Source organism: Aplysia californica, unplaced genomic scaffold (assembly GCF_000002075.1).
Source record: "Aplysia californica isolate F4 #8 unplaced genomic scaffold, AplCal3.0 scaffold00253, whole genome shotgun sequence".
Lineage (NCBI taxonomy): Eukaryota > Metazoa > Mollusca > Gastropoda > Aplysiida > Aplysiidae > Aplysia > Aplysia californica.
The window spans coordinates 546910-572893 of NW_004797523.1; the positions used below are offsets into that span (position 1 = coordinate 546910).

The following is a 25984-nucleotide window of genomic DNA, read 5'->3' on the forward strand; positions in this document are numbered from 1 at the left end:
TGGGGGGGGGCAAAAGTCCCCAAAATGGTGTAAGATTTTATTTAAACAGCCCCCTAGAAGCAAGAACAGTCTTCCTGAGTCTACAATTCTTGGTCTTTGTGAGGTACCTTATCACAAGGACAACAATGATGCAGACACACTGGATTTCTTGGCGTTATCTTCCTTCATTAGAACCCGTTCTGGTGGCGGTAGTCTAGTGGTTAGTTTTACTGAACTCCTAATCGTGAGGTTGTGGGTTTGGGGTTCGAGCTTCAGGACCAATGTGGTGTCCTTGGGAATGGCACTTTACACAAATCTTCCTCACTTCACCGAAGTGGGAATGGGTACCCAGCTCGGGATATATACATATCGCAACCTCAAAGCTTTCTTGTCGTATCTCCACTTTTTTTAAAACAGTGAAAACGTGACTTCTTCTTAGCTCACTCTCCGTTATGAACTTTTTTCACTGTTATTAACCCTCGTCCTGCGGGGGCCGGGTTTATGTCGTCCGATAAGCCTATTTCGGCACCTTGCCTTCTTTTCCGTCCCGCGCCAGTCTGGCCATTGGCTCGACGCACGCGCGCCGAGCATCATCTCCGTTCAATTCGTGTCTTACGTTGGACCCGCATTCACATAGCTCAAGTGTGTGTGCGTCAGTCTGCTTGAGTTTGTGTGCGTTTGTGACCTACTTCTAGCACCGCCTGCGTTGGTTCGTAACCGAGGCATACGTCTCATTCAAATCACGCCAAGTTGGTAGCTCTAGATGTTCGTCCAATGAAATTAGAACAAATTGATCCACTTAGACATAAGGAGCTCGAAAGGATAGTCAGGAAACAAGCCTTCCTTTTTCTATACAAAATCTTTCACATGAGCTTGACTTTGTATGAAATGATACTACTTGATAAAAAATAAGCTTGTTTGATAGCTTTGAATACCATTGTGCAGGTAAAAAGAACAATTTGAGCGCAAAACATTCAGAAATTGATCTATATTATCCCCTTTCGAACCCCAGATCATTCATAATAACAAGAGCATCTAAAAGGGTTATTCGTAAGGGCGTAACTACTCGTAATGTCTTATCAGGTTATGAGAGGGGGTTATTCATGTGTTCGTAACACTTTATTTAAAGAAAGCTGTAAAAGATATTACATTTTCATCATCGATTAACACACGTTTCCCGGCGCGCGCGCTGTACACCAACAGTACACACTGAGTGGCTCCGGCAGCCTGCCCAGAACATCCGACGTAATCAGTTGCTGATAAGATTCGCATCTCAGCACAGACGCAGGACAAGAGTTAAAAATGGAGATATGACAAGAAAGTACTGAGGTTGCGATATATATATTTAATAGCGAATAAGTTACCGGGGAGTATTGTATACAAAGTTTTCTTGAGCTCTTGTAGCTATGCTTCTGTTGTCTCACACTCTAAAGCAGTTAGTGAAACTGAGGCAGAACTGATTGAAGCAAAGAAGCTCATTATTTTACCAGAGGAAAAGAAATGATCGGCTTCCCACAAATACGTTTAATTACTTAACTGAAAGAAAGTTTGAAAATTGAAACTTGAGACTTTTTGCAGACCAAAAACCATCTGACTGCTACGGCATCACAACATAAAACACCCCAACGAGAAAAACACACACAAAAATTTAACTAATTTACCAAATGGGAAAGCTCACAAAAATAAGCATTCATCTTTGCTCATAGCTCTCTTTGATAGGTACAAGAACTCAAGGCAAAAAACAAAGTAAAGTAACCGTCAGAGTTTAAATAGAGCCTTGAAACTCCTTAAATAACCGAGTCTAAGACTGCCCAGTTAGGGATTTATCACAAGGCCATCCGACTGATACTCTTAGATAATACCAACTCAGTTATCAGCATGCTCTCTCACAGTCATCATAACATCTTCATCTATCTTCCTGGGAAGCTGAGAATGTTTCTGAGTGTTTTATGGTCTGCTGGGGTAATAAAATAGTGCAAAGCGCATAGAGCTAGCTGTAGAGCAGGGTTATGCGCTATACAAATGCTATTTATTACTATTAGTATTATTATTATCTATACGGTGTTCTTTGGAAAGTACTTAAAAAGGACAAGAGATACTAAAAAAACACTGTAGTGTCTAGCTGTCATGGCCAGATGGACAGAGAGTATTAGTGTCCTTTATCATCTTTTGTCTAGGAGCTCAAAATAAAAAATAAAAAATCTTCCAAAAAGGGGAGAAAATATTCTGGGCTGAGTATATTAAAAGCTCAAGCTGAGACAGAGTAAAGGGACATTTCTAAAGTGCACGTAGGTAAATTCTGTAATCAAATTTTCTAACAAATGATTAATATAGTATAAATAATGAGTATATCTTTAAAAAAAATAGATGTTCTTCACAAACACAATAAGAACCTTTGTTGATGCACATTTGTTCACAACTCAAAAAATTACAATAAAAAAAAAGAGGTACAAAATCTAACCAACACTCTTTGTTCACACTGAAATATGCGATGAAAAACCGTGATAAATTTTTCTTAGATAAGACGATTATTGAAATGTGAGGCATCGTGGTGAAATCAAGCGCTCATCAAAATAATGAAAGTGAAGAAACTGGCCTTTTCCAGCAGGTTTTGGAATTTTTATTGATCTTTTGTTTTTTGACTCAACACCTTTTATGCCCTTTACAGAACACATTTCTGTGTGGATTTTACTCAAAAACGTTGCTTAAAGGCAGAAAAGAAATTTTCAGTTTCCACGGACTCCATAGCTAGGAAAATAACGCAACTTTGGCGGCCATTTTCTCGCTAATTTACCTCTGAAACCAGGCGACCCCAACTGCCTTCATTTGCCAATATCTTGACTTGTACAAAAGATAAATGGCTATTTTTTTCCATCAAAAGCAAGGCAAACGGACAGGCTTTAGGATGATACCAATTTAACTTCATATGCCCCAAAATTGACGAGCGCCTGATTCCACCGCGTCGTGACACAAATGTTTGTGACAGTGGGAAAAAATACTGTCTCGTAAGAATTCTGATCATCACCACAACAACACCTTCACATTAGAGAGCTGCACTGAAGTCATGGCATAGAACAAACATCATTGCATTAGAAATGTTAGTAATTTGTTGGTCAACATCTCACCTTGATGTAAACGGTATAATAGTAATAATACGGGCGTGAAGTTTCATAAGCTGACAAAATATGAATTTATTCATAAAATAAACAACGTAAAACCATGTTAACCCAGATGGCTCGAGAGCCTACATGTATGTGGCTATCTAAATTCTTTTGTGTGCATCAAACAAGTCATGTCTCACATTTGGTGGTTTATACATTTACAAGTCAACACAACAGAGATCAGGTACAGTACAGGGGTTCTGGAAATTCAGAGGGGTAGGGCTCAACAAAGGAGATAAATGTAAATTCGAAATGAAATGTCAATTTTTCCATTTTATCAAGAATATTGAACTGCAAAGCGGGTCTACCCTAGAAAACTGCATCTTCCCATGACGCTTAACGGCAATGGGATGAAAAAGTAAAAGTAAGTAGTACAGAGACTATTCACTATTGAAATGAATACGGAAAAAAGAGCATCAGATTTCACTCATTATTGACAGAAACCTAGAATTTTTCCGCACTTACATTTGGTTGTTAGTAAATATCTCCATCAGTAGCCTACTAAAGACAAAAAAATTAGCCAGGCACAGGAAAGCGAAGCAAAATTTGAAAATCATAAGATACAGTATAACACGGATAGCTCGAATTCTTCGGGACCGGCCTTGGTAGTTCAAGGGAGCCGTAGTTCGAAGGATATCTTACAAAAATAAAGAAGAAGAAACAAACGGGACCGCTGGCATAGTTCGACAGATGCATGATTCGAGTCTTCTGTGTTATACTGTAGTTTCTCTAACAATAGCATCAGGCCGTCTAGCACCATCCTGGTGTTTTTGTGACCTGAACAACAAGTGCAGTAAATTGCTATAAATGTAAAAATTCTACTGAAATAAACCCTGTGTTATGGGAAAAAATGAAATTTAAAAAAAAAGTAGCAATAGCTTGAAATATGTACCAAATACTGGCCAAACATTCGTCCAACATTTTCACTCCAGTCTACAAATCAGTGACCAATAGAACTAGGTAGAAAAATATATAGCTTTAATATATCAAGGCTGCATACTTATCCTTAGCAATCATCAGGGACAGGGTCTGTGCCAATTTTTTTGCAATTTCTACCATCAACTTACGAACATGAATTGCGCAAATAAGTTCTCTGAAAGTTGAGAAGCCACTCTGATCTTAATAGATTCATCCTTCACTGAGAAAATATCACCAAAGCAAACATTTTTTAAATTGTGAAAAGATGCAATCATTCCAAAATAATTTCTAAAAGAATAAAAAATGGATGGCCAGCCAAGGGAATGTTTACAGCAAAAAAGTCACAGAAAAAAATAATGTAAAGTACATTTCCGCTATAGTTGACAATCATGAGTGAACACAGAAAAAGTTAAAGAAAAATTCTGAATTGACAAAAAACAATGTAGCTCCTTGTAGACCATTCTGGAAAAATGCTCCACTGATTCTTTGACAAACGTTATCAATTCTAACAGTGTCAGCGTAAAATTAAACTGCTTTCACAAAGCCAAAGATAACCTGTGAATGCAGACAATGGAATTCTTAAGATTACATACAGCATAACCAACACAGTGATAATATTCATTTTTTAAGAGGGAGTAAACTTTCTTTTCATTCTTCGGGAAACTTTGGGAAGCTTAACTAAGAAATTTTCCTCTCTCTGAAGGAAAGTAATGTTTAGTCCATCATTTCTCTCTTTGTTTATTGGAATTTTCTGTCAAGGCATAGCACCCTAAGAAAGAACATTTGTCAAGACTTGGCTGAACAGTAAGGTGTTGTACCCTAAGAAAGGACATTTCAGTTAGAACTGGGGCTGAACTGTAAGGTACCTTACTGTATGAGTACAGTGTACTCTCCCTTTTTACAAGCCATGTCATTATTGATTCAGTTGTCAAAACATAACTGTACGTGCCTCCAATTTAACACTTTGCCCCCATGGGACGCTGATCTGCGACGGTGTGACGTAACAACTAAAACATTGCAGCAATGATCTCCTTTTTGACATGTGCACTTGTTAAAGTTAAATTTCCTTTTTGAATGGTTTGTGTGGCCTTTGAAACCGAAAATCAGTTTGTATACAACAATTGGAGTAAATTCTTTTAAAAAAAATGTCAAGCATTAATGCTGCTTTTCTCTTACGCCATGATGAAAATTTGGGTGATGAATGAGCTAGATCTAGTGTTTTCAGTTCCGACAACGTGTAATCATCACTTTCAATTTTCTCAGTATGCTGAAAATTTCACAATGGTTGGGGAATTTTTGGCAAGAAACAGGGGTAGTATTGACGTAACCCAGCTGCGCCCTGGCCCGTGGGGATAAATGTTGTGTGTTCTGCGCACTGTGAGAGTGGAAAGTGTTAATGAACATTCATCTCTTTCAGAACTGAGCGAACTAAGTGAGTATATTTAATCAACGCAGAGAAGCTTTTAAGATGGATAACAATTTTGATGGAAATGAAATGGAAAGACAAAATTAAGATCTCAGATTTAAAACCGTCAAGCCAAGTAAGAGACCCTGTCCACAGGGGCCGCTTGGTACAACTGTCACTTTTCTCTGTGATCTCGGGTGACCATTATGGATAGGTTCAACTGTAATTTACTTCCTTACATCAACACTTAATGTTATGAGAAAACATTTTATGGTGCAAACAATCTACAATAATGCGATGATTGCTCTACAGTATGAAACTTTAAAAACTGTACGGAACACTTTTGAAAGGGTGATATTGAATGACAGACAGCGAGATCAAACAAAGAAAGTAATGCATGAAGAGAACACAAAACCCAACAAAAAAATTCCAATTCTCACACAGAAAGGCGCAACAAAAAGCTAGCTACAAAAACAATATAACTTTAAACTAAAACCCCTTAAAAAATTCAGTAATTCACATAGGCTTATACAAGGAAATATACATAAATAACCTACACACTACAGTCCCTTATATGAAACCTTTCTACACATGAGTTATGAACACAGTCAAGTCTTGTAGTCACAGAAAGGAATATGTGTAGCGACGTGGTGGAATCAGGCGCTCGTCAATTTTTGGGTATAGAGAGTTATTGGTATTATCTCAAAGCTTGTTAATTTGTCTTGCTCATGGCGAAAAAAATACCCATCTTTGCCATTGAAGGAGTTGGGGGTTGCCTGGTGTGAGAAGTAAAATTAGCGAGAAAATTGGTGCTAAAGTTTGGTGACTTCCAAAGCTTGAGTGTCCTTGGAAACTGGAAATTTACATTTTTTACATTTAAATTTTTTTTGTGTAGCATCCACAGAGAAATGTGTTTTTAACTCATTCGCAACGCGAGTTGCGAGCGCCTTAAAACCCTATACTACTACTACTACTACTCGCGACGCGTGCCGCACAAGCTGCGGGACAAGTACATTGGCGCTACCGGCCGCGTCCCGCACCCTATGCGGGACCGATTAGTCAAAGGAAAAACATCGGGTAAATCCCGATACATATGCGTGAAGTGGCCTCAGAATAACGCAGTCACCTTTCTTACACCATTAGCTGTAATCCAAGTTTTGATAGGAAGCGAACCAAACTTTTGGTAAATAAAAAACTACGACCACCCCAGAACAATGAAAATAGCCATTCCTCTCCACTGAAACTGAACATGAATGCACATCGAAAACGAAAGTGTAAGCCCAATAACAGGCTAAACGACTTGGAAATTTTTGAAGTAGACTCTGATATATCAGATATTGAATATGACTCTGATGGGGATCCACAATTTGTGGTAAAACAGTGAGATAAGGATAGATTGACTAGATCTAGTGATAGTGAGTCAACGAACGACAGTTATGTTTCAGACCTTATGTTTCAGACCCTGACCAACCAGGTCCATCCAAAAGGAAAGGTCCGAAGGTAAGTCTAGATCTAGATCTAGAAGATCTGCTACTAAAAGTAAAGACAGATTTATTGAAACTGAAGAAGTTTTAGATCTACAAGATGTTAAAAAAGCAAGTGTTGCAGCTGGGAATGGTCGTGGTGATGACATGGCTTTATTTCATTTGTTATTTTTGCATTATATAATGTCTCCAAAATTTATGCGCAAGACAAAATTTCATCAAAAGTTATATGGGTGTATTTAAAAAACCAATAAAGATAATGACTTCATTTTTATTTTTGTTGGAAACCTGGTCATTTCCATAAAAACATATACAAAGGAGAAAGTGACAGCTTTATTAGTTTTTGAGATACAGCTTATCAAAATATGCCCCGAAATGCCAGTCTTGAGAGATTGTGCCCTGAAATTTCCGTCATTCTCCAGTGAGTTAAAAGGACATCAAAGATTTTGAGCCCCCCCCAAAAAAGAAAATTTGAAAAAAAAATTGACCAACGCCCAGAAAAATGCTGATTTCTTTGATTTCATTCGTATGATGAGATCCTGGTTTCACCACGCTGCCTCACATATGATTAACCTCAGCCACCACGTCTGAGCAAGTTCTATTGGAGTGGAATAAGTATAAAAAAATAACATCAACATCGTGCAGAGTGAGTTCTGGAATTAACAACAAAAACCAAAGTTTTGGAACATAGGTGGAATGGGAATGCAAAAGGTATTATGGCTTTTGTCGTACAACAGTGGTATTCAAACAGATTTTGGTTGGTCAGCAGCATGTCAAATAGCTGTCATTACTGAGAACAGGTTTAAAAATACGCATCAGGATTTTGGAGTGACGTCTATTAATTTAATTGTAAAAGAGAGTGGAACACAACAATCATTGAGTCGTGCTACATTCGGTCGCTTTTAAGGACAAGCGGGCTAACCCAGATTTCGGGGATTTCCAGAAATCTTGACCAACATCCAAAGTGGGCTTGCTCTACCCATAGGAGAAGTTTGGTTTCATTGGCGTTTATATTTCTTTGGTTATACTAGTTATAGAGAAAGCTTTCCTAGTCTTTTAAAGAAACTGAACAAGGGGCAGAAACTTTACCTTCAATTTTCTCAAAAAAGCATTTTTTGGGATAGCCCCCTTGTGCTTAAAAGCGACCATTTATCTTGGGAGTTTTATGGAGTCCACTTCTATGTCTATCATACAACATGAGAGCACCTCGTTCCTTCTCTGCCTCTAAAGAAATTACCAACTCTCATTTACGCTCTTTTCCTTATAAAATTAGTTAACTGCAGGGGTAAGGACAAAGGTGAACACCCCCCCCCCCCCACTCCCCATCCCAACCAAACCCATGGTTTTATAATAACCTTTTTATAAGTCTTCTTTCTATAATAACCTTTTTATAAGTCTTCTTTCTATAATAACCTTTTTATAAGTCTTCTTTCTATAATAACCTTTTTATAAGTCTTCTTTCTATAATAACCTTTTTATAAGTCTTCTTTCTATAATAACCTTTTTATAAGTCTTCTTTCTATAATAACCTTTTTATAAGTCTTCTTTCTATAATAACCTTTTTATAAGTCTTCTTTCTATAATAACCTTTTTATAAGTCTTCTTTCTATAATAACCTTTTTATAAGTCTTCTTTCTATAATAACCTTTTTATAAGTCTTCTTTCTATAATAATCTCCAACAGCAGGATAAAACTGAAAACCCAGTAGAGACAAAGAAGTCAACAGCTTCACTTTGTGTAAGACTCCACCATACGTCATTTTGAAAAGTGATGTATGACGGAGACTCACGCTGAGCAGTCAATGTATGGTACATGCATTACGATTAATTTAATTTTCAACATTCATCAAAAAGTGAGCAAATCAGAGATCAATTTAAATGTCTGTGACAGAAGCCAGACCTAAGACTGGTTCTTCGTAAAGCGTACTTTTGAAAGAATAAAAAGGTATAGATGGCAGCCATCATGGCATAAAGGAACAGTAACAGGGCCCTTACACTACAAAATGTCTAATAAACTCTTTACAAACTGGCATATATCCACTTCATAGTTATTATAATTACACATATTACATCTTGCAATCAACCATTAAGTTTCACTTTTCTACATTATTTCAAACATTCATCTAATTACATTACTCTGAGAGCTATGTCAACTTTCCCACACTTCCCAGATCATAAGCAATGAGTGAATGGAAGGAAAACTTTAAATCTTCACATTACAAGATGTGTCACAACAGCTCTACACACTGAGAGACGTGTCACAACAGCTCTACACACAGCCAGACGTGTCACAACAGCTCTACACACAGCCAGACGTGTCACAACAGCTCTACACACAGCCAGACGTGTCACAACAGGGCGACACAGGTCACAACAGCCTGTACTTTTTGTTCTAGCACCACAGTTTTACACAACCTAGTCAGTAACAGTTCGCATAAACAAAGCTCAATAGAGCTTTTCTTTTTGCCTCTTTAACAAACAACAACAAAGTGTGCACCATAACATCACTTTGTTCTCAACGTCACGGAGCAATTGAGTTCCTTTCAGGATTCTTAATCACGGGCTGTATGCAATACTGCCCGCGTAATAGACCCTCAGTGGCAGAACTTATCATGGTCTCCATATTTCCAAGAAGAGCACTTGAAACAAGTTAACACCCCCATGACAGAACATTAGTCCACCATAAGTCTGCCCCCCCCCCCCCTCCAAAGCAGAATAGAAACATGTACCACAAGGATGGAAAAAACACAACTCCACAACACAAAGAGGAGTAACAGCAGGGCCAGCAAGAACTGAATCCCCCACATTTTCACTTCGTGTCAAACAACCTAACCACTCTACTACCACTGACACCCCTTATCTAATATGCATCTGGGTCATTTACTTCATAATCATGTCTTTTCCTTCACGCCCCCCCCCCCTCCCCCTTCCACCCTCCCCAACAGAATTTCCTTTCATCATACTTAAAATCATTTTCTTTCCTGACGTCGTCCAATAATTCCGTAGAACCATATTATGTCTCTGTACACAAAAGACAAAGACAGCATGTTCACATGAAGAGGCAGAGACTTTGTACACCTGGTCACTTCGCTGTTTCTCCCATCTTCCTTCTCTCTCTGGCCAATTTCCTCATTCTGTCGTTTCTGATCAGCGATCTGACTTGATGACGCCGGCATCTGAAGAAGAAAAAGCCAAAAGCAACTCGATAAGCAACTACTAACACTTAGCATATCTTCTGTGTCAGACTGACTGTGCACATTTAGGCTCTTGGACTCGCAACTGTATGGTCATGTGTTTGAAAGGCACTTTACAGAAATTTTGCCAAAGTTGTTAAGTTTTCATTAAGAAATAACTTCCAGTGAAAACCCCTGATTTTTCTCGGAATTTTCCTCTTAGTGGTACTATCGATAGACAAAGATGGTCCAATTTACTCATTCCCTTTGTACTGCGATCACTGTCTGTGGTCCAAATACAACGTATCTTCCACACGACTCTAAAAGCATCAGGAGGCTTAAAGTAAGGCATTAAAACTCATGTGTTCCACAAAACATACCCATCAGTCTTTTGCGACGGGCAATAGAAGCTCGAGCCCATTCTGGGGTGGAGTCAGACTTTGGTTTTTCTGGCTCTGAAATCAAATAAACAACAATAAACATCAGCAACAACAACAACGTTTAACAAATCAATTACAAAAATGAAAAAATGAAACCCAACTTCTCAACTTCACCAAAAACTCTGAGCCTACAATAAACAACAGTACATTTTTCTTAAAATGCATCAAAAACAAAAATGAAGGAGCTAATATAGTAAGACAAAAAATAAATTCTATCATTGCCTCAGTAATGATTGCGCAGCCCCCAACCGCGCTATGACGATCCTATCAGAATGTCAGTAAACAGGTACCAAGCCTTCTAAATTGACAGAAAAAGTGGCTTGCAACCGTAAGTGAGAGTTCAACATGCTGCAACCCTGTAGGCTACATCCCTGCAAGGGATTAAAAGAGGAGGAATCTGCTCCCGGGAGGAATTACTCAAAAGCTATGCCAGTCACCTGTAGAAGGATATTCTCATCTCATCATTATCTGTATATTCTGGAAAATGTCCATTTCCAATTGAGGACAAAAGACTAAAATATATTCCCCTTAACAATTGAATTTGTAACTCTACCCCCCCCCCCCCCCCCCCCCCCCCCCCCTTGCACATCATCAATTTTTTTTTTAATGAGTGAGGAGGAGAAGAGCATAATGTTAGCACAGCTAGTATCATGCAGCTCTACTCTTTGAGACTGATCATCCTAGTTCGAATTCCCAATTGGGTTATTTTTAAAACTTTGGCTGCTTGGGGAATGTTCATGGGTCTCCAGCCTCTCTTGGATCTGTCCTACGAGACATCAAAGCTAATTTTGGAGGTCTCACCTCTCAAATGTCAAACGTTCCACTGCACAGCCCTAAATATCATCAGAGCTACACTTCTCCCTCCAAGACCTAACATTGACAACACACTCTATGGAACATTACAGCAACTGCAGCAAACTTGCACTTATCACTACATGGCATTGGACAGAAGGGCAAGAGCCTAGCTGTTGCTGGATCGATAACAACAACAACATCAACAAATGACCGCAACGTGTTTGAAAGGGAGTGTCAAACTCACACAACCATACCTTTGTCAGGAACAAAGCTGCGCCGTTTGTTGGACAGCTGTTGTCTCCACTTCACGGGTGACTCATCTTCTTCTTTGGGCTGGGATGGGGAATTATTTCCTTGGGGTGTCTGCCAGATGTGAGCAGAAGAAAGCAAAGTGTGATAACTGGTATAAAATGTAAAAAAAAAAAAATGCAATTTCCTGTATTAGCGATTTACAAAAAGCTGTCACTTTTCAGATTTTTCACTTATGTTTAGTGATTCTAAAGACAGCCACTTTACACTAGTTTTCCCCACTTCACCCAGGTGTGAATGGGTACCCTGGCCATACACTGCAAAAGATCTTGTCAGTAGGTTAGTAAAATGAGTCTATCTGCCAGTTAGTTACAAGTTGTATTTTTCTTTACAGCAGCCTTTTGTTAAGTCCAAAAGCATGCTACGTCATGTTGTAGTGGTGCAAGTGACCCCAGTACAGATACCCGTCACACCATTCTCGGATTTAGGCAGTTTCATAACAAGTCAAATAGTCAAAGGCAGTTTCATAACACAGTCAAACCTGTTCCAACGACTACCTGCCCAAGACAATCAATCACCTGCATAAACAATGTGTCAATAACAAAGCTCCCTCATATCTTAGTGATCTAATCCAGATTTATGCTCCATCTAGATCATTAAACCCATTTTCTGTTGACGTTCCATTTCTTTTTTTCTTTTTACATATAATAGACATACTACTTCACAAGTAGCAACAATGTGTTTCATTTGGCAAAATTTTATTTTTTTGGTACCCAAAATTGTAAATAAAAATTCGTCCTTTGGACGAAAGGAAGAAAGGACATTCAGAATGTACTGAATACATACGTCAATTGAACGCATTACTGAACAAGGAAACATAATAGAGCAGGAAACAATTTGAAATGAAACCTTTTTATTGTTCTTGAAGACATTTTTCTTGATAAAGCAATTATCATTATGTTTAGATAATTTTTGTGAACTTGTGTAGAATTGTAAGGTATGCAAGAAAGATACAGTATATAAAATATATTTAAAAAACAACCCAAAACCAAGATTTTATATAATTTTTTAAAAAGCATGATTTCATATCAGATCAGCCATAATATTCAACACTGGAGTAAAAAAGAGTATATTTTAGTGAAATACACCACTAAAAGACGCTGTAAGATCAAAATGAATCCAAATATAATCCAAATAGGCCTATTCGACTTAGGAATGGAAAGCAATAGAGCATGCCCGATGTAGCATACTTGAAGATTGCATCCGGTGACATAAGATTTGCCATTTTGCAAGAGTGTGCACAATTTCTCTTCGATTCTCTGCTACTGCTTCGGCGTTGAATCATGATGATGCCCCCCAAAAAACGGACTGTTAGATTGCATGGTCAACTTTCCTCTTTTTTGCAACTTGCTGGAGAATTTGCAAATGCAGGTGCTTTTCAGCATTATTTCTGTACCTTGCGCGAAACTTGCAAAATGAGTTGGTGGTGAGGAAATGTTCTATACAAAAAGCTCTCTGCTCTTTACTAATCTTAACCATGATCACAGCAGGCAAAGGAAACTTGAGAAAAACTATCTGCAAACTTCTGTCGGCCTGTTAGACTACTGTAGTATGCAATATGGCTCAATCGTTGGGATTTTTAGTGGTAGGCCTTATGCGAACTAATGCGTCATGCTACAAAAATGGGGACATAGCTGAAAATGGGCTGTTATTTTACACGCTGCGTAAAACAAAACTATTCTGTTGATTTTTCTAAACTGAATATCAGACAAATTCCTTTTGACTTCCAAATGTTGTGTACAAATGTGAAGCGCAAAACTTCAGAGTGGAGGAAAATATTAACAATATTAACAAAAAAAGTTGTAGTTGTTCTTTTTTATTACCCTGTAGAAATGACCTACATTATTATTATACTTATTACATTCACTTCTCAGTCTCTCATAGAGTCTTTTCTGAAGACACTGTTGAAGAGGACCACTAGCTTAACTCTTTTATCTCCGAGGGGGGTAACAAAACCCACTATGCCGGGGCTCTTTTTTGGTACTAAATCTATAATTTACAAAAACGACACTAAATTGGTAATTAAATCAAAACAAATGAACCTGTTTTGACAGATCTTCACCTAATGAATGAAATCCCGATAAAAGAGACCTGTTTTTTGACAGATCTTCACCTAATCAATGAAATCCCGATAAAAGAGACCTGTTTTTGGCAATTGCCGAAAAGTAATTTGACGTCGAAGTCGTAATAAAGGAATGTACCCAGCGGCACAGTGGTTCTACCATGAGCCGCTGGAAGCGGCTTGCTGAAGATAAAGGGCGGTTGTTTCAGACAAGTTCGACTATGCGCTGCTTTAAAAAGCTAAAAAGTGGTGTAAAGAAAAAAAATGTGAATATCATCCAACCTTTTTGTCCACCTTCCTCAGCTGCACACCAAACATTGGCTTTTTGTCCGCGGCTTCGTTCTGGTTACTGCGCCCATTGGCGCTGGAGGTTAGCTTTGTCTTGGTGGGCGTAATCGACGTTGGTCCTGTCGTAGGTGTGTTACTGATGCTGCTGCTACGGAGTTGCTTGTTCGTGTCATCTGCTTTCTCTTTCTTGTTCTCCTCTTCTTTCGAAATCACAGTGAGCTGAGGACTCTTCTCAACTGATAGTGGTGATTGTTTCACTGACGAGTCTGAGGGGATGAGAGAAACCATGAAAGATAAAATACGAAAGACCCGGGCTGTATGACAGCAGAAAAAGATGCTTGCTGGCGGAAACATGCAGACAGATTTAATTTGACAGAGGCCAATTTGCTACCTTCAGATGAAGAGCAAAGAGTGTTTGCCATCTTCTTAAAAAGTCATTATCAGTATCTGACTTGAATCAATAATACAACCCCCCCCCAAAAAAAAACAAAAAACAACCCCAACCTTTACAGCAACGTTATTATCTCTAAAAGTTAAAAAGAATTTTAGTATGATTTAAAGACTATTCAGCCTCTCTCCCCAATCATTGACCTCACTTTTGTTATTATAAAATAACCAATACAGCTAGACAAGTGATTTCACAGATTTGTAGAGGATGAAAAGACTTACGTTTTTGTAACCCTTATATGCTTTGATTAAAACAACATCGAGCTTACCCACAACAGATAAGTACACTATCACAGTGTTAAGAATAAAATATGACTCATCTGATATTCATGAAAAATCTTTTGCAGAATAGACTTTAAAGATGTAAAGAGTTAAACTTGAGAAAACTAAAGGGTTAAAATAAAATAAACCCCCCCCCAGCAACGTCACACACTACAAAAATCAAGACGAAAATTCTGTAAGCATAACTGACCTGTAGTCGATGACGACACAGTAGATCCTGCAAGCTCGATGTGTGCAGTGCTGTTCACAGAGTTATCCCGTGACCTCTGACCCTCAAAGCTATTGAATGAATTGTCCCTTGACCGTAACTCAACGCGTGTGGCACTGGTGCCGAATGGTGTGGCATCGGAGCTGGAGACAGAACTCCCTCTTGATTTGGACTCATTATCCGAGCCACTGAGCGGAGAGCGGAATCCAATCGGAGCGTAAGCGCTGCCTGAAATGCTACTTTTGCGGGAAGAAATGGACGAACTTCTATCCTTTTCCAGTGGGGATTCGACATGGCTGACACTGGACTTCCTGCGCAGTTTAGTCGTCTGCTCCACATCCTTCATGGCGTCATTCTTTTCTCTCTCCGATGATTTGTCACTGGCATCGATGGAGGACAAAGAAGAGCCTGATATGCCAGAATTACCTGATTTTAGATTTTCACTTTTTTCTTTCGATTCTTCACCATTGGCTTTTTCTGCATCAGACTTCTTTCTATTCTCTGACTCTGACTTCAGCCTTGCGAGATAAGATGAAGACGAACTGGTGGGAGTGTCTGAAGTTTTACCGAGTGTTGATCGAAAACTTCCGGTAGGTTTCAGCTCTTTTTTAGGCGGTATCTCTGAATTCGACTTACTCAAGTCTACCCTGAAACTTCCAGTAGTGCGAAGAAGATCTCTCCTTGACACAGGAGCATCTGCAGAAGAGGATGACGATGATGAAGATGGTGGAGGTGGGTTTGGTTTGCTGAGGGGTGGCAAAGGTTTCTTTGTGGGGAACTCAGAAGCCTGCGAGGTTTCCTTAGGAGGAGAATCTACAGCAGGTGACCCCAGCAAACTCGCTCTTTTCGGTTTTGAAGGCAGAACAGGTTTACTGGGGATGGTAGGTGGGACTCGACCATCGGGTTTTGGCTTCAAGGGTGGCGGGGGACCTCCACGTCGAGCAAGTTTCGGAGCGGCGGCACCAACAGCGGGCGGAGCGACCTTCGAGTCAGGTGATGGGGGCGCTGCACTGACTGACGCCGAATCCTCCATCTTTCTGCTTCTCATTTCTTGGAACAGAGAAGAACTATTTTTCACCTCTACCGTTTTCTTATCCGTTTCAAGTGCAACATTCGCTTCAGTGTTTTCTGTGGACTCCTTTGCCGTACTAACATTTTTCGAATCTTTCAGCAGTTTACTCGGAAGGGTTTTGGGCAAAACACGAGGCAGGGCCACTGGCTTTGGCCTTACAGCCGGGGTGGGGGCAAGGGCGGGGGCCGGGGCCGGGGCGGACCCACAGCTCGATGCCAGGCCCGAGACGGAGTTGTCAGCAGTAACAGGAACAACTGGACTTGGGGGCTTCATGGCAGCCTGGGCAGGAAATCCAGGCACAGAGCTCTCATTGCGTTCGGGGGAATGTTTTCTTTCTGCTCGCTTGAATGACTGTAATAAAAAATATCAGTCAATGAGGCTTTAGAGTTTGGTTTTAAATACAACATACCGGTAGTATCAGAAAACATGCAAACAGGTACAAGTTTTCAAAATAGAAGTGGAAAGCATTTTTGAAAGTAATGGACAGGTAGATTCTATGGAACATTACAGTAACTACATTACACTTATATTTATCACTACATGGCACAAGAAAGGAGGGTGAGAAACCACCTGTCGCTGGATCAATAGCAATAAAGTAATAGCAAGTCCGCTAAAAATACAGAAATATGTTTTACAGGCTCAAAGAAAGGAGTACAACCAGGAATATTTTTTTCTCAGCTTGAAATCACTAGATCAAGCCTCACCCTAGACTTTGTAAGACCCTCCAGCAACCCTGGTATCTTGACACCCCCAGCAAACTTCTTGATCACCGGCTCTGCCTCCTCTGGTTTGTTGGGCTCGGGTTCGGGTTCAACAACAGCAGTTTTCTCCTCTTCCTTGTCTTCTGCAGGTGGTTTTGCTGGTCTCGGTTCTGAGGATAAAAAGACGATAATTCACATTAGAATCAGGTATTTCGAATTTCTTTCACAACATATTATATAAATACATATATCTATATACAAACACTTATATGTATGAGTCTTTGCCAATAGGTGAGGATTTCTTCATATACATTACAAAATCCTTTCCAATTCCAATAAAAATAGTTCAACAGCTTTGAAATTTGCGCATGTAATATGATGTTTCAGGTATGGGAGCAGAGAAATAGCAGTTGGGTTATAAGAAGAAATCTTACAAATATTCTTAGCTCTGAAATCGATGTATTTTTAGAATGCAAAACGTGATGCTCCGAGTTTGTACTTTTTCTGTAGTTAAGTTCAAGAATGAAATAATTGCTGTGAAACTCGTCCTTCTACACTTTTACTACTATAACTACATTATTAGCGGTGCTATATCAGGAATAATGATATCTGTAGCTGTTTTTTCTTTGTGAGCCTTCTAGATTTTCATTTTCGAGCATAACTTGTGTAGTCATTTCGCATGGCAACTTCGATTCCCTGTGACTTCGTTTCTATCGGCCATTTTGGGGCCCTGGGACGAGAATAATATCGATCAATGTTTACTCTCTACCCTGGCTGATTCTGAGGCTGTGACTGTGTGTAATTTTGCAGAAAACAGAAATCCCACGACACCTCGTGCTCTGTCATCATTTGTTATGCTCGAAAGAACCAATCAGAAAACGAGAAACAATAGGAGTGGAGGAACATGCATTGTTCCCGTCGATCCATTCAAAGCGTTTTGTTGTGCGATGCAAGATGGCGGGAAGAATAACAAAGGTCAAGTAGTGGTAGATCTAGATGCGACCACGCGTGCTTAGCTAGATGTCAATGAGAGGGGAAAATTTTATGTAAATTGATGATATGTTCCAAACTGACAACAAACATTTATCCATTATGCGTCATCGTGGTTATGTTCGAAAGATATTTGGTATTTTGCATAGAGCCATAGTAAAATGTGAATTAAGTGTCATTTTTTCACCATTATCATGCATTGTGAGTCAAACTGAATGTCCTGAATCTTTGTTGGTCAAATTTTCAAAAAACTAATTAAAATATGAAAATGGAAAGTTTTTCATTTCTTTCAGATATAACTATGATGACACAAATGTGAACACAAAGACATTCAGAATTTTTTTTTTTCTGTGATTTTATATACTCTTCATGCTTATGTTTGAAAATTAAAGCAATGAGAAAACTATTAAATTAACTTTATGTTCCGTAAATTACATTTCAGGGTATTTTTCAATTGGTGTTATGATGGTTTTGTTCGAAAGATATATGTGAGGCAGCGTGGTGGAATCAGGCTCTCGTCAAAATAATCAAAATGAAGAAACTTGTATTTTTCCGCAGGTTTGTGAATTTTTATTAAATTTTTGTTTTTTGGCTCAACACCTTTCATGCCCATTAAAAAACTCATTTCTGTGTGGATTTTTCAGAAAAACGTTGATTAAAGACACAGAAAATGTAAATTTTCATTTACCACGAACTCTTAAGGAAATAACTAAGCTTTAGCGGCCATTTTCTCACTAATTTTACCTCTGAAAACAGGTGACCCCCCACCTCCTTCTTTCGTATATATCTCGACTTGCATTCAAGATAAATGGATACTTTTTTCATCCAAATAAAGCCAAGTGAACAAGCTTTAAGATGATAGCAATAACTCTACATGCCCAAAAATTGACGAGAGCCTGATTCCACCACGCTGCCTCACATATTATATTTTGCAGAGATTAATAGTAAAATGTGAATAAAGTGGCACTTTTTCATCATTTACATGCACTGTGAGTCAAACTGAATCTTCTGAAACGTTGTTTGCCAAAATTTTCATAAAAGAAATTAAGATATGAAAACAGAAAGTTTTAAAAATTCTTTCTGACATAATTACGATCGCACAAATGCAAACTCAAAGGCATTCAGAATTTCTTTTTTCTGTGATCCTCACCACTTTATATGCTCTTCATGCTTATGTTTGAAAATTAAAGCAATAAGAAAACTGTTAAAATAATTTAGTAAGTTCAAATTCTAAAAAAAACATGTCATCATAGTTATGTCAGAAAGAATTTGACTTAATGTTATGTAGTGCCAGTTACACAGCTTAGCAAGCCATCTGTAGTTCTGTAAATACATGTTTTTGTAGGAGGAGATATACATGAACAGAAAAATTCAAGTAAAAACGATATATTAAAAACATTATCAACTACCCTCTGTGCTACATTTTAGGTACTCACCTATTGGCAAAAGCTCATTCGTATATACACGAGTGAGTGTGAGTGTGTGTGTGTGTGTGTGTTTGTTTGTGTGTATAATGTCAGAGAGAGAGAGAGAGAGACAGAGAGAGAGAGAGAGAGAAGGAGAGAAGGCGAGAAGAAGAGAGAGAGAGAGACAGAAGGATGGAGAAAGCAGTCAGGGAGATACACACAACAGTAAAGCGTGAAAAACCGCTACAACCGCAAACGCCATGATTCGGAGTAGTAACCACTTGCCTGTCGAGTCGTTGAATCGGTTCTCCTCGCTGTTCTCGTTCCCCGCTAGGATGGCCGCCCGACTTGGCTTCTTCCGACGTGCAATAGACCCTTTTTTGCTCAGCAACCTCTTGTGTTTACTGAGGTCAAAGTTCAGTTGTGAAGAGTCTGGGATCTGTAAAGAGAATGAAACTCTTACACATGAACTTGTGAACAATAGCAAGTTTGATTTAGTGTGATGGTGATGATGATGATACTCATGATGATGATAATAATAATAATAATGATACTACTACTACTAATAATGATAACAACAAAACTATATAATAATAATAATAATGATAATAATACTAATAATAAATAGTAATAATAAATGGCATTTGTGCAGAGAAATCGAGCACTTTCTTTGTGGAAATGCGCTGAATGAGTGAAAACTATTATTATCATTAAAGAACGAAAACTTGTATTAGCCGAAGAGAGACAAAATAAAATCTAGTCTGAACAACTTACGGCAACAACAGAGAAGTCCAGCATGTCTTGGTCAGGATTGTACGGTGCCTGGGTTTCCATCTACGAAGAGAAAGGAGGGAAACATTTGACTTTATTTCACAGATTAAAAAAATTCAACATGAACAAGCTCATATTTTCTCCACCTTTTGGTTAGAAGATGTCATTACTGCAGTTGAGTTTTTGTTTGAGTTTGTTTTTGTTATAAGTGTTTTACGGCACTTGCAACAAAATTAGGTAATAGATGTACTGAAGATTAGAAGTGTTACAAGAGAGTTACAAACACAAAAAAAGAAGGAGGACAGATAAAGACAATAAATGTCTGATAGGAAAGAAGGAGCAAACCAAACCAGAGCACCTGCCAACCACCAATGTTTTTGCTTGAGCAAATAGATGCACATTCATACAACAGCCAACATTTTGTGCAGGGAAAAGGAAGATATACAGATAGGTATAACAGAGGGAAAGAAAAGAAAAAGGACCTACCGGTGCTGCCCTCCAATCTCTCACTTGTTCTTTAGTTTGAGTTAGAGATTTATGGAACTCATAACACCAATAGGTCAAATAAGTGCTAAAAATTAGAGGTTTTACTGGCGAGATACATACAAAAAAAAGAGAGAGAAGAGATAAAGGCCACAGATGTTTGGCTGGAAAGAAAAAGCAACCACACAAGAGGACCCGCCAACAACCCACTCCCACAAAGCCAACCACGAGTCAGTTGTCAGGTATGGACATGCCAACTGCCCACGGCGGGCTAGGGTGAATATGGTTAAGAGGCAGGGACCTCCAAACAACAACTATCTCTGACAGGACAACACCATGAGACACAAACACATCACAGGACACAGACTCAATTTAACAAGATGGCACCATCAGAAACATCACAGGACACAAATCAACAAACAAAACAGCACCATTGGACACAAATCAACAAACAAAACAGCACCATTGGACACAAATCAACAAACAAAACAGCACCATTGGACACAAATCAACAAACAAAACAGCAGTATCGAATACACATACATCACAGGACACAAATCAACTAAAAAGTCACAGCATGCATCATCAGAGACATCGAAGGACATAAAACTACAGAAAAGACGTCACAATTTTAAAAAATAATCTCAACACAAAAATCAACAAACAAAAGAACATGACATTGTCTTTTTGTTTTAGTAAAGGTTTTACGGCACTTGCAACTGCATAAAGTCATATAAGTGCCAAGGGGTGGGTGTCAACAGAGAAGTCCCTACAGGGATCAGGCTTACTCTGCTCACCTCTCTAACTTCAACAGCACAAGGTCTACTTCGACTAACAAGGCACCCCGGAAATAGCGGGTCACAAGAGTGTGATAAACATACAAAAGAAGTGAAGAAAAAATGACGATAGTTAGCAAGGATTAGGAAAGAAAAAGCAGTTCCCTGTTGCAGTTCAGGCACATTATGAGCATGACATTGATAAATCAGCCCATTCACAATTACAATTCTACTGTGCATAAGAACATTGTTAATGTCCCCCCTTTTAGAAAGGCCTAAAGACACTTCAGTCAGTAGCACCGTCCCGGTGGGGTAGCACCACAGAACATAAATCAAAAGACATGACATCACAATGAGAAACATCATAGAATACAAAGTCACACCAACAAGGCAGCACAATCAAACACAGACATACATGACAAAAATCAAGACACTATTCAAGAAACATCACAGGACACAAACACCTACAAACCTGAACAATCTCTCTATTCTCTTTCCCGTCCACCATCTCCTTCTCTCCCTTTCCATCCATCTTCTCTTCCTCCGACACCTCTACTGTCTTCCCCTCCATGACGCCGTCATTTACGTCAACACTGGGTGTGGATACCAGGATATCGGGGAAAGATTCCGTCTCTGCGCTCACCTCAGGACTTGACTTCACGACAGACACCGGCCCATCAGTTTCATCAGTCTGGTTGTCTGAGGGTGTGGTAAAGCTTGACACCTGAAATGATAAAATTTTTAAAAAATTAAAAATATATATATATATACATATACAGGGTGTCCAAAAAGCTGCGCATCATCCTAAAATTCTTCTTTTTTTTTTTCTCTCCTTGTTTCAGGTTGAATGATTCAGAAGTTTATTAGTGAGGAAAAAAAATGGCCGAGATAGAATTGAAATTGTACTTATGTTCGGCAGACTTGTACTAATGAAAATGGTGTTCAATTCGCTAAATACACAAGAACAAAACTATAAAATGTTTCATGGATCACTATTTTACACAGATCATGTTTCTACAGGTAAAGAACTTTTTCTCCAGTGTAATTTATACAAATTCATACACATGAACACACAGAAGATACACATACACACACACATAATATACATACACAGGCAGTGGGCTTTCGTGGCCTAGAAGTTAAGGTGTTCGCCTCTCATTCAAAGGTCCCGGGTTCAAATCCGGGTAGCGACGGAAAATGTTCTTCTCTCAAATTTTCTCCTTTCCTACTCTCTAGCAATGTTCTGTCATCTGCTTTTGACTCCGCTTTCTGACCCCCACCCCCTCACCTCCTTTGCCCCCTCTTCTGGGCTACTGACTCTTTCTGCAGCCTTTCTACCGCTACTCCCTGGCTCCTTCTTACTGCTGTCTTTCAGCCACAACCCTGATCTTATGGTAAGTAAGATCTACACCTAGCCTTCTTGGACCAGGGTGGAAAACCTCAGTCCAGTGAGTAAGTTGTGCACTTTAAAGATCCCTTAGAGGTCGAAAATCGATCAGAGTAGGCTTCAGCCACCACCCGGGCAAAATTCAACATTTCCTACCAACTGAAAATGTTTGGTGTGTCTCACACGCTCATATGACCTTATGCAATTGCGAGCGCCGTAAAACACTTACACACATATATATTTAGCTTCTTTTGTTATTTTTTAAGCTTCAATAAATCAAATATATATTCTTACATTTTTCCAGTGATCCGGTATCTTACAGATTGAGTAGCCTAGAAGCCTATTCATGATATATCTGTGTCTAGTGTTCTAGCTTGATATAACCATTGTGTCTAGTGTTCTAGCTTGATATAACCATTGTGTCTAGTGTTCTAGCTTGATATAACCATTGTGTCTAGTGTTCTAGCTTGATATAACCATTGTGTCTAGTGTTCTAGCTTGATATAACCATTGTGTCTAGTGTTCTAGCTTGATATAACCATTGTGTCTAGTGTTCTAGCTTGATATAACCATTGTGTCTAGTGTTCTAGCTTGATATAACCATTGTGTCTAGTGTTCTAGCTTGATATAACCATTGTGTCTAGTGTTCTAGCTTGATATAACCATTGTGTCTAGTGTTCTAGCTTGATATAACCATTGTGTCTAGTGTTCTAGCTTGATATAACCATTGTGTCTAGTGTTCTAGCTTGATATAACCATAGTTCAAACCACCTACAAAAAACCCAAACCCTTCCCACCTAAAAACCCTCCCACAAAAACCAACATGATAAAGCTGTGTAGGCCGACCGTTGCAGTGGTGATCAGACAATAAAACATTCCTTAACACTTTGCAGCCACACAGCCAGCAGTACAAAATACCCCATCTGGTTGCCCAGCCAAGAGAGTGGCTGCAACAGACTTTTCGGGCCTGGTGTAGTGACCAGCACAGATAATTGTCACCATCACATTATTGTGGTAGGTGAATGCAAAGTGTTAACGATAAAAGATTTCAACTCACCTCTGGCAGGTCGGCGGAGACGTCGTCAAAGAAATCTAGCAAGTCCGGTGGACCTTTGGTCACTTGCGGAGGTGGGACATCTACGGAGTCACTCGTGCTGTTGCCTAGACCAGACAGCAAGTCCACCTCAGTGGCAGAAAAACCATTCGTTCCCTGGTTTGGAGGATACAAGAATGAATCTCATTAGTTTGTTTTTTAATCTAGGTGTCCTAACGCCTATAAATTTAAAAAAAAAAAAAAAAAAACCCAACCCAAAACAATCTTTTACAAAACCTCCACCTCTGTGGCATGTTTGTTTTAGTAAGGTTTTGCGGCGCTTGCAACTGAATAAGGTCATATGAGCCCCAAGGGGTGGATGTCAACAGAGAAATCCAAATGAGGAATCAGGCTTACTCTGCTCACCTCTCCAGCCTCAACAGCACAAAATCTACTTTGACGATTAAGGCACCCCGAGAAAGCTAGGTGTAGATCTTTCCTACCAGAAGATCAGGGTTGAAAGAGCGGTAAGAATGAGCCAAACAGTTGCAGTAGAAAGGCTGCAGAAAGAGTCAGGAGCCCAGAGGAGGGGGCAAAGGAGGTGAAAGGGTGGGGGGAGAAAGCGGAGTCGAAAGCAGACGACAGAACATCATTGGTAGAGAGCAGGAAAGGAGGCGAAAGGAGACAATTTTAGAGAAAAAAAGTTTCCGTCACTACTCGGATTCGAATGAGAGGCGAACACCTTAACCTCTCGGCCACGAGAGCCCCCAGGTGGGATTGTGTACCCGACTATACACGGGGAACGATCTTGTCAGCGTTTTAGTGTTTAGCCAGCAAGTTGCACCGTATGCTTCCCGCGAAGCCGAGAATGTTTCTGAGTGTTCTAGTATTTGCTGGAGTGATAATTAATTATAATTATAGACGTAAAGCGCAAAGAGCATGCTGTATCAAGCTAAACGTTATTATTGTTCACATTACTGTTCATTTATATTATGCATGTGATTGTGAGTCTGTTTGCGAGTGCAAGTATACAGCGTGTGTGTGCATGTTTGTGTGTGTGTGTGGGGGGGGGGGGGGGGTGCGTGTGTGTGTACGTGTGTACGTGTGTACGTGGTGAAACACCAAACCAATGTGCCAGGATCTGGACAATAAAGATGTATCTTATCTTATCTTATCTGAACTTATCTAAGCGCAGTATGAATACACTGATAAGGGTGATAATGGTGGTAATGATAATGATGATGGTGATGATGATGATGAAGATGATGATTGTTTAAAATGTTCCTGATGAAGCCGTACAGCGAAACGTTGAATCTATTATATATTTTGAAAATCCTACCAAGTTTCAACTTTCTAAATTCTCTGTTTACGACGACGATGACGACGACGACGACGATGATGATGATGATGATGATGATGATGATGAATGATGATAATGACCATTATTATGGAGTTCAGCACGATACAACTAAGTTAACAATTTGCATTCATGTTGGGAAGAGGCGTAATTCAAACAGAAGAAGCCACAGTCGAATGCCACTCGGAGGATAGGCCATGACCGCATATTCAAGTATTGGGTTACAATAATAATGATTATACGAGGCCGGCCCAGCGGCCGTGTCGTTCTATTTGGCCGAGCCAGCGGCTGTGTCGTTCTATATGGCCGGGCCAGCGGCTGTGTCGTTATATACGGGCATGTTGAGCGGTTGTGTTGTTATTTATATAATATTGTCACCACGAGGTAGAATCAGGCGCTCGTCAATTTTGGGGCACACGGGGTAATTGGCATCGTCTTAAAGTCTGTTCGTTTGTTTTCCTTTTAGTGAAAAAATACCCAACGATGTTGAAAAGAAGTTTAAGTATTTGCGATAGAAGGATGTCAGGGTCGCCTTGTTTCAGAGGCATCATTAGAGAGAAAATGGCTGCCACAGTTTGGTAACTTCAATAGCCTGAGAGTCCTTGGAAACTGAAAATTTACATTTTTTGTGCTTTTAATCAAGGTTTTTCCGTAAAATTCATACAGCTATGAGTTTTGAGAAGGACATAAAAGGTTTTGACCGCCCCCCGCCCCCCACCAAAAAAACAACCCCCAGACAAAAAGAAAAAAATCGCTCACCGGCCCAAAAAGTGCCAATCTCTTTGATTTTATTATCTAGACGAGCGCCTGATTTCACCACGATGCCTCACAATGGGCGTGTTGACACAGCTGGGGGGCAAAGGGTATGGCAGTCAGCTCAAGCGTGGAGATCTATTCCTGTGTGTGTGTGTGTGTGTGTGTGTGTGTGTGTGTGTGTGTGTGTGTGTTGTTTGTGTGTGTATGTGAGTGTGTATGTGTGTGTGTTTGTGTGTTTTTTGTGTGTATGTGAGTGTGTGTGCTGTGTATGTGTGTGTGCTGTGTATGTGTGTGTGTGTGTG

At 39.4% G+C, this 25984-nt stretch overlaps 1 protein-coding gene across 1 annotated transcript in view; it reads right to left on the reverse strand.

Annotated features, from left to right (window-relative positions):
- Positions 1–8579: 8579 nt before the first annotated feature.
- LOC101848977 (serine-rich adhesin for platelets) overlaps positions 8580–25984 on the reverse strand; it is a gene marked incomplete in the record, with an annotated part of 62016 nt that continues 44611 nt past the window's right edge. Inside the window, 10 exon segments of the mRNA XM_005100610.3 lie at positions 8580–10122; positions 10500–10574; positions 11609–11717; positions 14008–14279; positions 14933–16373; positions 16727–16893; positions 19405–19558; positions 19894–19953; positions 21622–21873; positions 23594–23746. Of these exon segments, the coding sequence (XP_005100667.1) occupies positions 10094–10122; positions 10500–10574; positions 11609–11717; positions 14008–14279; positions 14933–16373; positions 16727–16893; positions 19405–19558; positions 19894–19953; positions 21622–21873; positions 23594–23746 (2712 nt within the window).